Below are 15,571 nucleotides of genomic sequence, written 5' to 3'. Positions count from 1 at the left end.
GAGGCTCTCCAAGACCAGCAGTGTATGTTCACTGCTCAGTCTTCTACAAGAAGATGCTGTGGAAGCCAGGGGAAAGTAGCTTGGACAAAGAAAGAAGTGAAATTACAGTGCAGCCCTGCTGAAACCACAGCAACTTGGCCAAGAGGATGATGACATATGAAGGCAAAAGACACTCTATGAGACATTTTCTCTGGAAACATATAATCAGAACTATAGAATTAAAAAGGAAATTGGATTGCATGAAGTCCTTGTCACCTCCCACCTACCAAAAATATGCCAGCTAAATAAAAGAATAAACAAATATATTAATTGGAGTTTTTTATGAATTGTAGTAAAATGAATCATAAGCCTAATGCACTTTGCATCAGCTGTACAACAGCATCACGTAGACCAAATATGATTTTACAAGTGAGTGCAAACAAAAGGGTAAGAGGAGACCTAAGGGTTATGGTGACACTTGAAAAAGGGGGAAAAAAACCTAAATATCTGTTAATCTATGTAAAGTTGATTTAAGATATAACATCAACATATGTACTTTATTTGGTAGGCAGTTCATGTGATAAAGTAAAAGATTATAAATAAAGGAAAACAGATTAGCCACTACACATTTTAAAAGTTATAAACTGGATTCAAATAATACAAATCAAAGTTTAATAATTAAAAAGGTTTAAATCTGTGCTGATCTAAAGGGAGCCTTTAACATGAAATATTTATTGTACTTATGTTGGACAAAAGGAAACATTTTACTGGGTTACACTAACTCTATTCAGTTTACTGTAAGTAGGTGTTGTTATCATTAGCTATATATATTTTAATTCTAAGCATCAAGTTTTTAATCGTAAATTTTCTGAGAATAAAAAGATTAAAATAAATTTTTGAATTAAAAAATCAACATAACTAAGCAGCTTTAAAGTCAGCTTTCCACACATAATTTCAAGATTTCAATTTTGCCTTTTTTTTATTATAATCCCAGCAAATGTTACACTAGAGAAAATGATTGGGGAAATACAAATAGATTCATTAAAAACACAGGCTGATTATTCGTATCTACTACATTCAGAAGTATGCAAAACAATTTAGTTATACTGCAAAGCTGTAATTTCTTTTCCTAACAAAGCATTATTTTATAAAACTGTAGTGTTGTATTGATTCAATTTTAATACAAAATACTTATATACACAATACAATATAAAAGTAAACTGTGGTATAGTGCCTTCACGAAGGGATATATTAAGGCGCTTTACAAATATACTGATATGTTGACCCAAATTACTTTTTGTTTTAGTTTAAAACAAACAAGTTAAATGTTTCATTTTAAATACCAAAGGGATTTTTGTTTATTAAAGAAAAATTTCTAAAGTACCTTAGGTAAGAGCAGCAGCAATATCTAAAAAATCCTCCCACTGTATTCTCTAATTTCAACATATTATTAAGTCAGAATAAAACATTTCCACTCACAGTTTTGCACTTTCCAACAGCAGAAGGTAATAACTTTTTAAAAAAGTCAATCTCAAAGTGACTTCTTAGTCATACATTCTATAGTTTCTATTACAAATAAGGTAGAAAAGATACAGCAATAGGGCCTGCCTTAGGACGTCACTGGACAATACATAACTGTATCTACCATTATTACATAATTATAGAACACATTTCATAAATACTATTGATATGCATAAAAAGGGGTAAGTATAAGAAAGACAGCAAGTTTTTTAATGAATGGGAAAATTATTTTAAAAAAAAATATGAGTAACCAATGTTTTCACTCCGTTTCAGTTGAGAGCATATAGATTTTTGATGCTGTTCTCATCTTTTTGGTTAGGAAGCACCAGATTCTATGCTGGAAGAATTGGATATAGTCTGGGAATAAGATAGCTAATGAAGTTTATCCAAACTATTAAAAATGCAGATACTAAAGGCTTGTACACTGCTTCAGATAAATGCCAAAAGCTTATACCATCAGAGGAAATTTAAAAGAATACAATATTTGTAGTGTGTTACTTTTGAGGAATAAGGGCAGCACAGACTTTGGGGAGGGAAGGGGAAAAGACAGTACCTTAGTTTTCCTACAACGTAAATGTAACAAAGTTGGTTTTGTACTGTATTGCACCATAGTCCAGAGTAAAACAACTAAATGGAAATTTAAATAAATCTGACTGAGAAAGCCTGAAGGAGAGGGATAACTTAAAAATTTGAGTACTGAGCTAAAAGTTCTTGAACTAATTTTCTTTGCAAAGAATTTTACAGGACTAATCAAATGTTCCACGAAGTGAAGACTGCCATCTTATATAGTGCATTTTCTTACAATTCTCTGAGTAGAAGTCCTTCAGAAATATTTCTATATCAAGCCTGTAATAAGACAAACATATATTTCAGTGCCCTCAAAAGAGTGTTTAAAATGTGTTTGTGTTGTACCAGCAAGAGAGGGATTCATAGGGGTATCTTATCACACGGTACAGACCTTTCCCATCACAAGTTATCAGTGTTTATATGAGATGTGCTATTTGAGTACTAATCAGTAAATTCAAAGCAAAATTCCTAATTTAATGTATCAGTGTTCTTATGGGACAGAGGTCCTTAACCAAGAGTTTGTGACAGGTTTCAACATGTCCAAAATCCCTAAACTACATGCAACATTTTGTGTATGTGCTGATGTGCATTCTTCCAGAAGAGAGCCCACAGCTTTCATCAGATTCTCTAAAGGACCAATGACTCCCAAAGACCCACCATTAGAGTGAGTTATGCAGTGGTTTACAAGCTGAGCTCTGAGAAGGCAACCTACAGAAAAGTAGAAAGTGTGAGCTAAAAAATTTTCTTTGCCCTCCCCAACTGGAAAAGGTTTGCCTTTAATTTTACTTACATATATGTTTCCATTAGCTTTTATATGAGGAAAGCTAAAAGTTTGAAAATCACTAAAATTATGCTTCCTACCCAAAACAATTCCCAATCAATGGAACTTAAAGAATAAAATACAAATTTTACTAATGTCAGAATAGAGCCCTCTTCCCCTTCCCAAAAGATAATCTGAATGTATTTTGGTATGAAACCACAAGTCACTCTTAAAACTAAGTATTATATATAATAGGAATGCTGAAAAACATTATTTAACCTTAAATAAGTTAGGAGGATTTGAATTTCCTACTAAGACCACTATGTAATTTTTCATAATTACTAATGGCCACATTAATTTATAGTTAAATATTTTTTTCACAAATTAATCTGCCCATAGGTAATGTATTGCCAAATAGCCAGATTTTCCTTTGCCAGTAGCAATCCATGTATGCAGCACTGTCTTGAAAGAGAAAACCTGTAACATTACTGATGACATAATCCAAACTGTCACTATATGGAAACAGTACTTTTCTAGTAAGTACCCACAAATAATTTCTAATCAAAGTTTTGTATGAAACTGAAAATAATCTCTCTGTTTAAGATATGGAATTTAAAAAAATTTTTTCAAAGTAAAAATATGAAAGACCTTAGCTTTTAGTATTGAAAATTTTAATTTATGACAGCTTGGTTCCCTTTTAAAACTGAAAGCAGCATTAAAAATACCATTATGGAAAGAAAAATAGTAGTGCTTTGCTTCTTTTAAAGCCAGTAATTCTTGATATATAAATGTTAAAAAAAATTAAATATTCTACAGAGGGGAAAAAAAGATAGATACACTGCATTATTTTTCCTTCTTACAAGCATGCTGTTTCGATCTTGTATTTCTTAGTTCCAAAATGTGAATTACACAGAATATCATCAGCCTAGGAACACTCACCACCATGATGGCTTAATTTCTAGTTTTTTTTTTTTTTTTAACCAAAAACAAAGATATGGGGGAGAAAAAAAAGGAGCTCTGTAAATGTGGGGTATATTTCATATTTGGTTAAAGCAAGATAAAACTAAAACTGTCTTTCAAAAATTTTTGTCTTTTAAAATTATTTAGCATATGTACAAATAGATACCAGGCTTTTCCTTTTAAACAAAGCACTATTTTTTATTTTAAGTACTTTAAGTACCAGGAACTGACTATAATATTCAGTTCATAATTTACTTTCTTTATAACAGTTTTTTTTTTCTAAATTACTGATTAAAAAGGCTGGAATAAATTAACATTTTAAAAAGATTCCCCATAATTTAGGAATATAAAATATTGTACACAGAGCACACATACATAGCTCTGTCATAGTTGCATAATTTTATTCTCAGAGCTTAAAAAAACCCTGCGTTTCAGGCCTTTTTGCAAATCCTCATTACAATTATTTCCTAGTGTGTTAGACATACACTAGATCACGATTTTTGGTCTCTGAGCCTGTGTGCTGATCATCTTCATCTGACTGTTGCTCTGAGCCTTGTGAATTAATATATTCATATTCAAGAGGCTTTGGATAATTATATGGGTAGCCATTGTCATCAAAAAACCTCCGAAAGGTAAATTCATAGAAAGCATGTTCAGGGTGCTTTCCATTTTTATACCATCCATTGAGAGTGTCATTTACGTTTTCTTCTTCATTATCATCACTCCATAACTTATCAGGATCAACAGGATCAAAATTTGAAGTATCTGTTGGGTGTGTGATTTTAGGAATGTAGGAAGCAGACTGCTGTCTTAGGTCACTGGAGAAGTCAATTGTTTTAAAAAACGGATGAGCTTTTATTTCATCAGCACCATTCTTGCCTAAGCGATCTTCTGGTCCTCGGCAGAGTTTAATAATAAGATCAGAGGCTTCAGGACTCAATTTAGCTTGTGGTGGGATGTGAAGAGATGTTTGCCAGTTGATAACCTTGAAAGAAGATTTTTAAAAATTAGGGGGAAAGAGGTAAGTAAGAAAAACAAAAATTTCCTCCAAGTTTTATATGAAAAAGTCTTACTGGACTATTTGTGTTTTTTAAAAAAATAAATTACCTTTAATAATGAATCATTGGTAGGAAATAGCCTTTCCTCCCATCTCCCCCTCTCCAGGCAACTTATATTCATATGACATGACTCACTAAGTTTTAGCTCCCTTGTTAAGCCCTTCTGCCTGTGGTAGAAATGACTTTCTACTGTGCCTCCCCAGTTCTATGTATTTACTTGTATCATAATTATCTCTAATACTCTGTGGTACCTATTTATGTCTGTGTCCTACTAGAGTATAAAATTCCATAAGGCTATAGACCATGTTTTGTCTTTGTATTTCCCAGTGCTTGGCAAATTGCCTGGCACATAATAGATATTCAATATATATTTATTCTTGTTCTGAATAAGCTAGAAAGAGGGATGGAAGAAAGACAAGAGGGAAACAAGGAAGGTGGTAGGTAGTCCATAAATATTTGTTAAACAAATGAATAAATGAACCTCATTCTTCTTTATTAATATAGGTGCTTATCAGCTAGTGTACTAGGGAGAAAATGAAAGCCTCTCCTCTAGTATCTCTTCATCTTAAAGTCTTTGAGAAAAAGGAGATGCTTCAACTAATAATAAAATACTTCTATGAATTCTTTTTGGAAAAAAATCATGATACAACAGTAGTTATTTATGTCTGGTTCCAACATCTATTTCAGATAGGGGAAATGAAAATATACAATCAGCTGAACAAAGTTACACTCAGGATTTTTCAGTTAAAGGTAAAAATAAAAGACTAGGCATAGCAAAAAAAGATTCAGTTAATTCAAAGATAGATCAACAGAAATCAATGTAAACTGAAGTACAGAGAGAAAGTAAATAGAATAAAAAAAGAATAAAGCATAAGAGACATATATGACAATATCCAATGTTTACCACATAGACATGTGAATACTAATTCGAGTCCCAGAAGACAGAAGGAAGCAGAAAAAATCTCTGAAGAGGAAATTACAGGGAACTTTCCAAAATTGACGGATGTCATCAACCCATAATTCAAGAAACTGTGAACCTCAATCAAGATAAACACAAAGAAAACTACACATAGGCACATCATGGTGAAATTGCAGAACAGTAAAGTTAAAGAGAAAACTAACCCTAAAAGCAGCCAGAGACAGAAGTTCCAGTACTGAGTAATTGATATACTCCTATTGAATGCAGCTATACAAACTGGACAAGAATGCAGGGAGCAGCTACCTGAGGATCCTGAAGAGTGAACAGTAACAGGGAGACTGGGGACAAAGACAAGAATTTGAAATACCATTCAACCAGTGGTGAGTTTACCATTTTTTTCTTCTACTATCCTCTGGCCTAGACTCAAGGAAACTCAAACCCTGAAGAGGTTTCGCACAGAGTGAGCTTCAGGAAAAGCCCCTTTGCTCAGGCTCAGGGAGTGGGAAAGGAATTTCCTGGCCACAACAGAGGTGCAGTAAAGGCCATCGAAAACTTTGAAAGGGGACCTTTCCTCTCCAACTGGAAATCAAATCATATAGCATATGATCCTAAGAAGATTGACTGAATCTCTGTCACTTTTTTGCTCTTTCTGTTCTCTCACACCCTGTCCTGGACACAGGCCCAGTCATGAGACATGTATGGCAGAGTAGGGTGAATAAAGCCTCACTTTCTGGTCCAAGAACTGAAAAGGGGAGTCTGAGGGACCAGAAAGTACCTGGGATGTGGCAAAGAAGGAGGAGGTTGGCAAATTGACACCAAAAACTTGTTTACAAACTGCTGGGCTCACCTCCAAACTGTACCTGTGTGGATCTAATTCTAAAGAGCATATCAAAGACTTTGAGAACTGAACTAAGAAGAGACCACAGACCAGGGAGAGATCTGTCTAGCAATGCAAAGGCTTTGACGATGAAACTTACATTGAAATCACAAGCCACTAAAGGCTGGTTGGAACTTGTGGCCTGAATTCAATGAGGTTTAATGCCTGCCAAAACAGTATCAACATTGCCCATAAGATTTAAACAAGACCCAGAGTCTCATAACATAATATTCTAAATGTCTAGGATACAAGCCAAAACTACTTGGCATACAAAGAATCATGAAAATTTCAACCCACATAGGAAAAGAAAATCAACAGATGTCAGTGTTGAGATAACACGGATGTCAGAATTATCTGACAAAGATTTTAAAGTAGCTATTATAAAAATGTTCCAACTAAGGATGAATACTCTTGAAATGAAAGAAAGTCTCAGCAAAGAAATTAAAAATATGAAGAGGTACCAAATGGAAATTTTTAACCGAAAAATACTGTAACCAAAATAAAAACTCAATGGATGGACTCAAGAGCAGAATGGAGATGTCAGAGGAAAGAATTAGCAAACTTAAAAAAAAAAGCTGAAAAAAAGGTTTGAAAATATGAGAACCTTAGTAACCTGTGGGATTATATCAAAAGGTTTGATGCTGGTATCATTAGAGTTCCAAAAGGAAAAACTACGTGGTGCAGAAAACATATTTGAAAAAGTGATCGCTGAAAACTCCCCGAATTTGATGAAAGACAAACTTGTAAATTCAAGATGCTCAGAGACACCAAACAGGATAAGAGCTAAGAAATCCATGCCCAAACCAATCATAATTACAATACTGAAAGCTAAAGACAAAGAAAATTTCTTGAAATTAGCTAGTGAAAAATGATGTATTACTTGAGGGAACAACAATTTCAATGATTGTTGATTTCTCATCAGAAACTTTGGGGGCTACAAGGAAGCAGATAACAAGAACTGAAACCCAGACTTCTATTACCAGCTGATATCCTAAGGAAGATTAAATAAAGACATTCTCAAGATGAAGGAAAGCTAAAAGAATCTGTTGTCAGCAAACCTGCTCTAAAATATTTGCTAAAGGAAGTTCTTCAGACAGAAGGGATATGATATAGAAGGAATCTTGAAACATCAGAATGTAAGAAATACAAGGAAGATGCTAACTATCTCAGTAAACATAAATGACTATTCTTCTCATCTTTAGTTCTTTAAAATAAGTCAATGGTTAAAAACAAAAATTGTAACATTGTTGGATGACGTTTTAAATATATGCAGATGCAATGTATAGATAACTAAAACATAAAGGGCAGGGACTAAAGGGACGTATATGGTAGTAAGGTTCTATACTGAACTGTCAGTGCTAAGCTATTGATTCTACACAGACAGTGAAAACTTAGTATGTATTTTGTAAATCACTAGAGCAACCTCTAACAAAACTATATAAAGAGATAGTAATCCAAAAATACAGTAAAGGGAGATCTCATGGAAAATGGACAAGAGGAAGCTTCAGTGGTCAGTCCCTCCACAAAAAACAAAAACTGGGGAAAAACTCAACTATTATCATAATCAACCATTTTGGAACTCTGGAACCTGACCAGACACAGCAAAGAGGGGAGTGTTCATGAAGGGAAAGCCTGCTAAAATTTGATAACACAGAGTGTGCATGAACCAACTCCCGTTTGCCATTCCTCAGCCCCAGTGAGGTTATGAAAAGGGCAGCCCATTTTCCTGAAATGGCTGTATGGTGCCAAGGTGGGCAGTAAGGACCTTGTCTCCTAAAAATCTGAGGTTGTGCATTTTGGTTGGTCTTGGTGATTCCATAAGGGACCAGCTCAGAGGCATGCCTTTCTTTTGACCCTCTTAGGAATATTTAAAGCAACAGGCATACTTCTTTTTTGAGCCAGACATTGAAGGAGCTCTCCATCAGGTTACTGGCTTAGGCTGTTTTTCTTTGAGTTTTGAGAGTTCTTTTTACATAGTCTAGATATAAGCCTTTTGTTGGGTATGTGATCTGCAAGTATTTTCTCCCAAAGTGTAGCTTGTCTTTTCATTGTCTTGACTGTGTCTTTGGCAGACTGAAAGTCCTTAATTTTGATGAAGTACAATTTCTCAACTTTTTCTTTAATGGATCATGATTCTGATGTCATTTCTAAGAACCCTTCACCTAACACCAGGCCATAGAGATTTATATTTTATCTCTAGATCTATGACCCATTTTGAGTTAATCTTTGTGTAAAGTCTGATTTTTTGTTTATGGCTGGCCAATTTTTCCATCACCATTTGTTGTAATACTGTTGTTTCTCTATTTGCACCTATGTCAAAGATCAAATGGCCTTATTTTTGTGGTCCTATTTCTCCATTTACTATCTTGTTCCATTATCTGTGTGTTTATCCTCTTGCCAGTATCATACTGTCTGGATATCTATAACTTCATAGTCAGTCTTAAAATCAAGTAGTTGCTTCTTCTTTGTCCTTCTTTAAAAAAAAACTGTTTTCATTATTGAAGTTCCTTTGTCCACCCATATAAATTTTGGAATTGGCTCATCTATATCTACAAAAATTCCTGTTGGGAAGTTTTATTGGATTTAAGTTTAGGTTAGTTTTGGGAGGAACTGATAGCTTGACTATGTTGAGTCTTCCAATCCATCAACATGGTGTGTTCCTCCACTTATTAAGATCTTCCATGATTTTTTTCATCAGAGTTTGTAGCTTTCAGCATTCAGATCTTGTTCATTATCTATCATATTTATACCTAATAGAACTATAGGTATAATATAACCTAATAATATACCCAATAGAATTATACCTAAGTATTTCATTTTAGGGAAACTACTGTAAATGACTAGTGTTTTAAAATTTCAGTTTCCAGTTGTTCATTGCTTGACTATAGAAATACAATAGATTTTTATGTATTACCTTTATATCCTACAACTTTCCTAACCCCATTTATTCGTTCTGTGGGGTTTTTCCCTGGGACTTTCTATATAGAAAATTTTAGGTCATCTATGAATAAAGGAAGTTTTAATGTTTTCTAATCTGTATGCCTTTTATTTCTTTGCTAAGACTTCCAGAACTATGTCAAGTAAGAACTGGTTAGGACAAATATCCTTGCCTTGTTCTTGAACTTAGGGAAAAAGCATTCAATTTTTCACACACACACAGCATCCATACAAATATATATGTATTTATAAATATGCATAAATTTATATATATACATGTATATTAAAATGAAGGCAAAATAAGGACACTTTCAAACAAACAAATCTGACACAAACCTGAGGGAATGCATTACAAGTAGACTCGTACTAAAAGAAATTCTAAAGGAGGTTTTAAATATATCAAATGCAAAGACAGAAGTTATAACTTGGGGAGAACATCACAGAAGAGATGACATCTCAAGAGCTTCTCAGAGAGTGATTAAAAATGATCAGGAGTGAACCAGAAGGTGGGGATGGCTGTGGAAGGTGGCAGAGAAAGGACATCCCAGACAGAGGGGATGGTCTGAACAAAGGGACAGAGGACAAATTTGAACTTTAACCCAAAGAAAAGGGAACCATTAAAGGGTTTTTTAATGGGACAGTTTATGGTCAAAACTGTGAGCAGCTTCTCACTTAAGTGGCAGAGATAATTTAAAGTGGAGATATAGACCTCTGTTTGTAGTCTAGGGCTAGAATGTGCATGGAAGGAAACAAAGCCAGTAGCTAGCAGAAAAACAAAGAGTAAACTGGAATAAATCTTCAAAAACTACTAAAAACTTCTGTGAGAATGAAATATGAGTGTAGTGTATGAATGAGGACAGATAAGAGTATGATAACAGTGATACAGTGGAGATAAGTGTTCATGCATAGAATTTTAATGGGTTCCTAGATCCTTACAAGTTCATTCTTTAATTCTAGATTATGATGCTCCAAGTAAAGGACTGATAAAGGTCTATGGTATAGGGACTTCTAACAATTCTGTTGGTATAGATTCTATACCTTACCTTCATTTGTGTTTCAAATGGTGTTTGTGCCAAGAAAGGAGGTTGTCCCACCAACATTTCAAAAAGAATGACACCAACACTCCACCAATCACATAACTGTGAATGGCCTAAAATGAGATACCAAAGTGATGGTTATTCATAAGCACTTAAAAGTGCTCAGTTAATACAATCAAAATTAATACTAAGTCACCAATTTATTTTGTAAAACTAATACTTTATTGTAAAACCCCAAAATAAGCCATACGTAAGTTTGAGCTGGTGCAAAGGAATATTGAGATTATGATATAAACATTTTACCTGTTCGCAACAACACTTCAGGTGCAATATAATTGGGAGTCCCAACCAAAGAATGTGCTAGACATCGCTGGTGCTGGCGTGCAGCTCTCCGCTCCAGTGGCTTCAGTCTATCTCCACATCGACAGTTAGAGGGGTCACCCCATTCATTACTGAAATCCATGCTATCCTGCCGTGGATGGTCACCTATATAGTTAAAAACAAAACAAAACAAGAACAAGAGTATACCTAAAGTCTGTTTAATCTTTTGACATCATGGTTTACAGTTAACAACATTCTCCCCTTGTTGACAAGCTAAGACAATGTATGCCAAATCACTGATGGTATTTATTAATGACTAGACCTGCACTCTTCAGATATCAATAGGACAAGTTCTACACTAAGAAAAATTAGCCTAAGATGCAGTAATTTACTCAATATTAAATGATAATAAAAGTCATGAGTAAACAGGATTGAAAATGTTATTCAGACTTTTCCCCAGTACTACTCTGGACAAAGTTTCAAACAAATTAGATTTGTATTTCATTCATTCAGCAAATGACAATAATAAACACAGTATTCTTTTGTAAACTGACTATACTTCAATAAAACATATATTTAAAAAGTATTCTCTCAGACAGCTTCTCTGCAGGGGAGAAGTACAACACACAAATGCATATAATAAGAAACATAGTGATGTATCACATACAGAGAATCAACATGGGGTAATAAGGCAAATGTGCTCAGGTGGCTTGGGAAGACCAACTGAGATGACATTTGTTAAAAAAATAAAATTAAAAAACAAGAGGAACTCAACCATTTGAAAGCTAGAGCAAGGCATTCTGTATACTCACAACAGTACAAGAGGGAAGACCAGTGTTGTTAGTAAAGAGGAGAATGGTAGGAAATGGAGCAGAAGTCAGTGCACACGGGTTTTGCAAGCAAAAGAAATGGTTTGCCTTTTACTCCAAGTACAGTGGGAAGATAGTGGGGAGTTTGAAGCAAGTGAATGACAAGGTCTGATTTATGTTTGAAAAAGAAAACTGCTGTGTAAAGAATAGATTACAGAGAGGACAAGGGTGAAAAGAGACCAGGTAAGAGGCTCACAGTTAAGCTTTGGACTATGATGGTAATAGTGCAGATGGAAAAAAGTAAACAGATTCAGGATATATTCAGAGGTGGAGTAAGCAGGACTTACTGGGGATTAGATGTGGAGGGTATGGGGAAAAGAGAATCAAGGTTAACTAGGTGGATGGTGGTGGTAGTTTACTAAAATGGGGTAATTTGGAGGGGAAACAATATGGAGGGAGAGAAACTAAAAGTTGTTTATTGGCAATGTTAAGTTTGAAAAGCCTATTAGGAATCCTTGTGAAAGGAAGAGGCCATTTCTGAAGAGAGAGATTTGGAAGTCATTGATGTAGAAACAGTAATTAAAGCCATGACTGGATGAAATCACTTAGGAAAAAAATATCTGAAATTAACCTAAAAGTAAGCATCATCTGGGATGTTTGATTGAAATACAATTTCTACCTTCGAGTGGGGATTTTCAATCAGAAGACTGGAGTAGAGCCTAAGAAGTGTACTTTTCAGAACACTAAGTAATTCAAGTGAATCTAGGGAGATGTGAAATTACATTAAACTGAACATTAAAGTAGGTTCAGATGTCTCAGTTCTATCCACTTAATGTCAATCTACTTGTGTTCACAGAAGCACAGCAGGCTTCAGGGGACTGCTATGAGCATTAAATTAGAATATACATAAAGCACCTAGTCAGTAATAAGTATTTAACAAATGTTACATTGAACTATACTTCCATTAGTGCTTGGAGGGACCTTGATGAGGCAGTGTGGTATAGAAATAACACGGGCCCTGCAAGCAGATAAACCCGGGTTCAAAGCCTAGCCCTTACACTTATTTTCTGTCTAACCTTGGGCAAGTTTCTTATTCTAAGCCTCAGTTTCTTCACTCTACCTCACAATGACGCTGTGAGGATTAAACAGAATCATGTACGTAAAGTGTTTAAACAAGTTGTGAATTCTCATACAATGCAGTCCTAAATAGCTGTGAAAATAAATGTTACATGCAGTAACATAGATGAATCTCAAATAAGAATACATATAAAATGATTACATTTAAATAAAGGTTCAAGAGTAGGCAAAAGGAAATAATACATTGTTTAGGGATATAAACATATGTGGTAAAAGTATAGAGAAAAGTAAAGAACTTGATTATAGAGTTCTAAAATAAAGGTTACCTCTATGGAGGAAAGAAAAGGAAGTGATTGTTTTGGGACTTCAAAAGGACTGATAATCTAATTCTTAAAAAGGACTGATAATCTAATTCTTAAGATGAATGGTGAGCATGGGGCTTCATTTCCAAATTATTTTCAAAATGTTATTTGTCTGACATATTTCAAATTAACAAAATGTAAAGAGGTTAACTCAAAAATGTTAATGATATTTAGAAATAATTGATTTTAACACACTCTTTCATTTTATAAGTCTAAGTGTCTAAAGGATTCATCCACATTTATCCAATGGAGTCAAGACTTGTCCCAGGACTTCTGACTCCCATCCAGTGATACCATCTTACATTTCACTGCATTAATAAATCATATAAACACATACAAATTTTATGATTTTACTCACCACTCTGATAGTACTTAGAATCATGTGTCCATCTGAAGCCAGTGCAGAGGCCGAAGTCAGTCAATTTAATATGACCATCACGATCAATCAAAATGTTATCAGGTTTAATATCTCTATGGATAAAACCCATTTTATGAACACTTTCAACTGCACAGGTAAGTTCTGCTGTGTAGAATCGTGCCAGATTTTCTGGGAAGATGCCCATCCTAATTAATAGGCTCATCATATCACCCCCAGGAATATAGTCCATTACAAAGTATAAATTGTCCTTATCCTGGAATGAATAATAAAGACGAACTACCCATTCATTGTCAGCTTCGGCCAGAATGTCTCTCTCAGCTTTAACATGAGCAACTTGATTTCGAAGCAGAACATCTTTCTTTCGAAGAGTTTTTGTTGCATACAAAGCCTTAGTATCTACTTTTCTTGCTAGACAGACTTCACCAAATGCTCCTATTCCTAATGTCTTTATCTTCACAAACATAGACTTGTCCATTTTAGCCCTCTTAAGACGGATGTAATTAGACTCTTTTTGGCAAAGCATCTTTCTCATTTGATCTTGGGCATCTTGAGATAATCCAACCTAGGCAAATAAACTAAATATTAAATGAGGAATGATCTTCTATACTGAATATTAAGAAATCACTTAGAAGAAATTCAGGCATATATTTATAGGTTAAATGCATAATAGTTTTTAATAAAGCATGTTAGAAATCTAGAATATATTTCAGAGAAAATTAATTATCAAAAGTGCAGCTTAAGGGATAGTTAACAGGATACACAAGGTAGGTATATATGCAGAGTCTGCTGTGGAGAGCAAGAAGATGATACCAATGGTCAGCTTTCTACTCCTTTCTAATGCACTCAAAAAATGCTCCCAATGTGCAGTAACCAAACATGTTAACATGCACCCTCATCTATCTCTCCATGCATATTCATCACAAACTACACAATTAGATTGCCTTCATTATATGCTTCTCTTTGTGGAATGCCTACGCCTCAAATATTCTTCCTTTCACTTTATCCTTCATGAAAAGAAATTCTTCCACTCCAGCTTCATTTATTATAAAAAAAAACCTGATGTATTAAGAATAAAAGAGTGTATTCTCTAACCTAACCATTCATTAATAGTCTTTTATTTTTCCCAAAGCACTAGAGTAAGGGTAAGACTCACAGCCACCACTAACGCAAAATGCAAAGGGTATGTATGTCCTACCTTATTTAAAAGGGACAACTTGTTTTATTACAAGGAATCTTTTAGATATTTTGGAACGTTTCAAAGAATAGTCAGTGTGACTTATGAAGATACCAAAACCAGATAAAAACAAAAACCAACTTCTAAGTAGACATGGAATACCTGGATTTAGAAGGAAGGAGCAGTTTATTTTTCACTAGTTAATAAAGAGTTAATTAAGGGTTTAAATTTAAAAAAAGAATCTGATTTGAAAAGGAGAGTATAATTCTAGAAATGCAAGACTAATTAAAATATAGCAACTTCATGCTTATGTTAGGATGCGCATTTACATGCAAAATCTTTTGAGAGGTGGCATGCCAGACTTAGTAAATAACTGTTTCTCTTAAAATCTTACTTGCCTACACAGTAATGGAGGCTACAGAAGTCAGCAAAGCTTCCAACACCATAAAAGTTTAAATCAGCTATTAGTGGAAGTGAAGAGGAAAAAGGAAAAATAAACTAAGAAAATACATACAGAGAGACTTTAGTAAGAAATCCTAAGAGCTAAAAATATGGATAAGTCATACAGGTTATCATGGTATTTCTAATCTAACAAAATTCAGTTTATAACAGGAATAACCATACTGTGAAATTAGATTTAGAAAAATGATTTTAAAAGAATGGTCTCTCAAGTTACATGAGGAGGTTTTATCAAATTTAAGCCTCTTGGATTTTAAGCAATAGATACAAGATTCAGAGTCAAACCTTTGAACTACAAGCATATGATAAAAACAATAATGATAGCACCACCATAGTATCTAGTGAGGAGATCTATATGGAATCACAGTAGATACT

General features: G+C 34.2%; 1 protein-coding gene across 4 annotated transcripts in view; it reads right to left on the bottom strand.

Moving 5' to 3' along the window:
• Nucleotides 1-931: 931 nt before the first annotated feature.
• LATS1 (large tumor suppressor kinase 1) overlaps nt 932-15,571 on the bottom strand; it is a 36,715-nt gene continuing 22,075 nt past the window's right edge. For 3 of the 4 annotated variants that reach the window (XM_031456528.2, XM_031456529.2, XM_064486584.1), the window contains 4 exons: nt 13,543-14,125; nt 10,919-11,101; nt 10,622-10,728; nt 932-4,772 (listed from right to left, as the gene is read on the bottom strand). In XM_031456528.2, the coding sequence (XP_031312388.1) occupies nt 4,263-4,772; nt 10,622-10,728; nt 10,919-11,101; nt 13,543-14,125 (1,383 nt within the window). In that variant the 3' untranslated portion in view covers nt 932-4,262. The remainder of the gene's footprint in view (nt 4,773-10,621; nt 10,729-10,918; nt 11,102-13,542; nt 14,126-15,571) is intronic. The other variant, XM_064486585.1, reaches the window with a different exon arrangement.

This window comes from Camelus dromedarius, chromosome 6 (genome assembly GCF_036321535.1).
Source record: "Camelus dromedarius isolate mCamDro1 chromosome 6, mCamDro1.pat, whole genome shotgun sequence".
In the NCBI taxonomy this organism is placed as follows: Eukaryota; Metazoa; Chordata; class Mammalia; order Artiodactyla; family Camelidae; genus Camelus; species Camelus dromedarius.
Note: the sequence above shows the minus strand (reverse complement) of the source record. Positions and strands in the feature narration are given on the sequence as shown.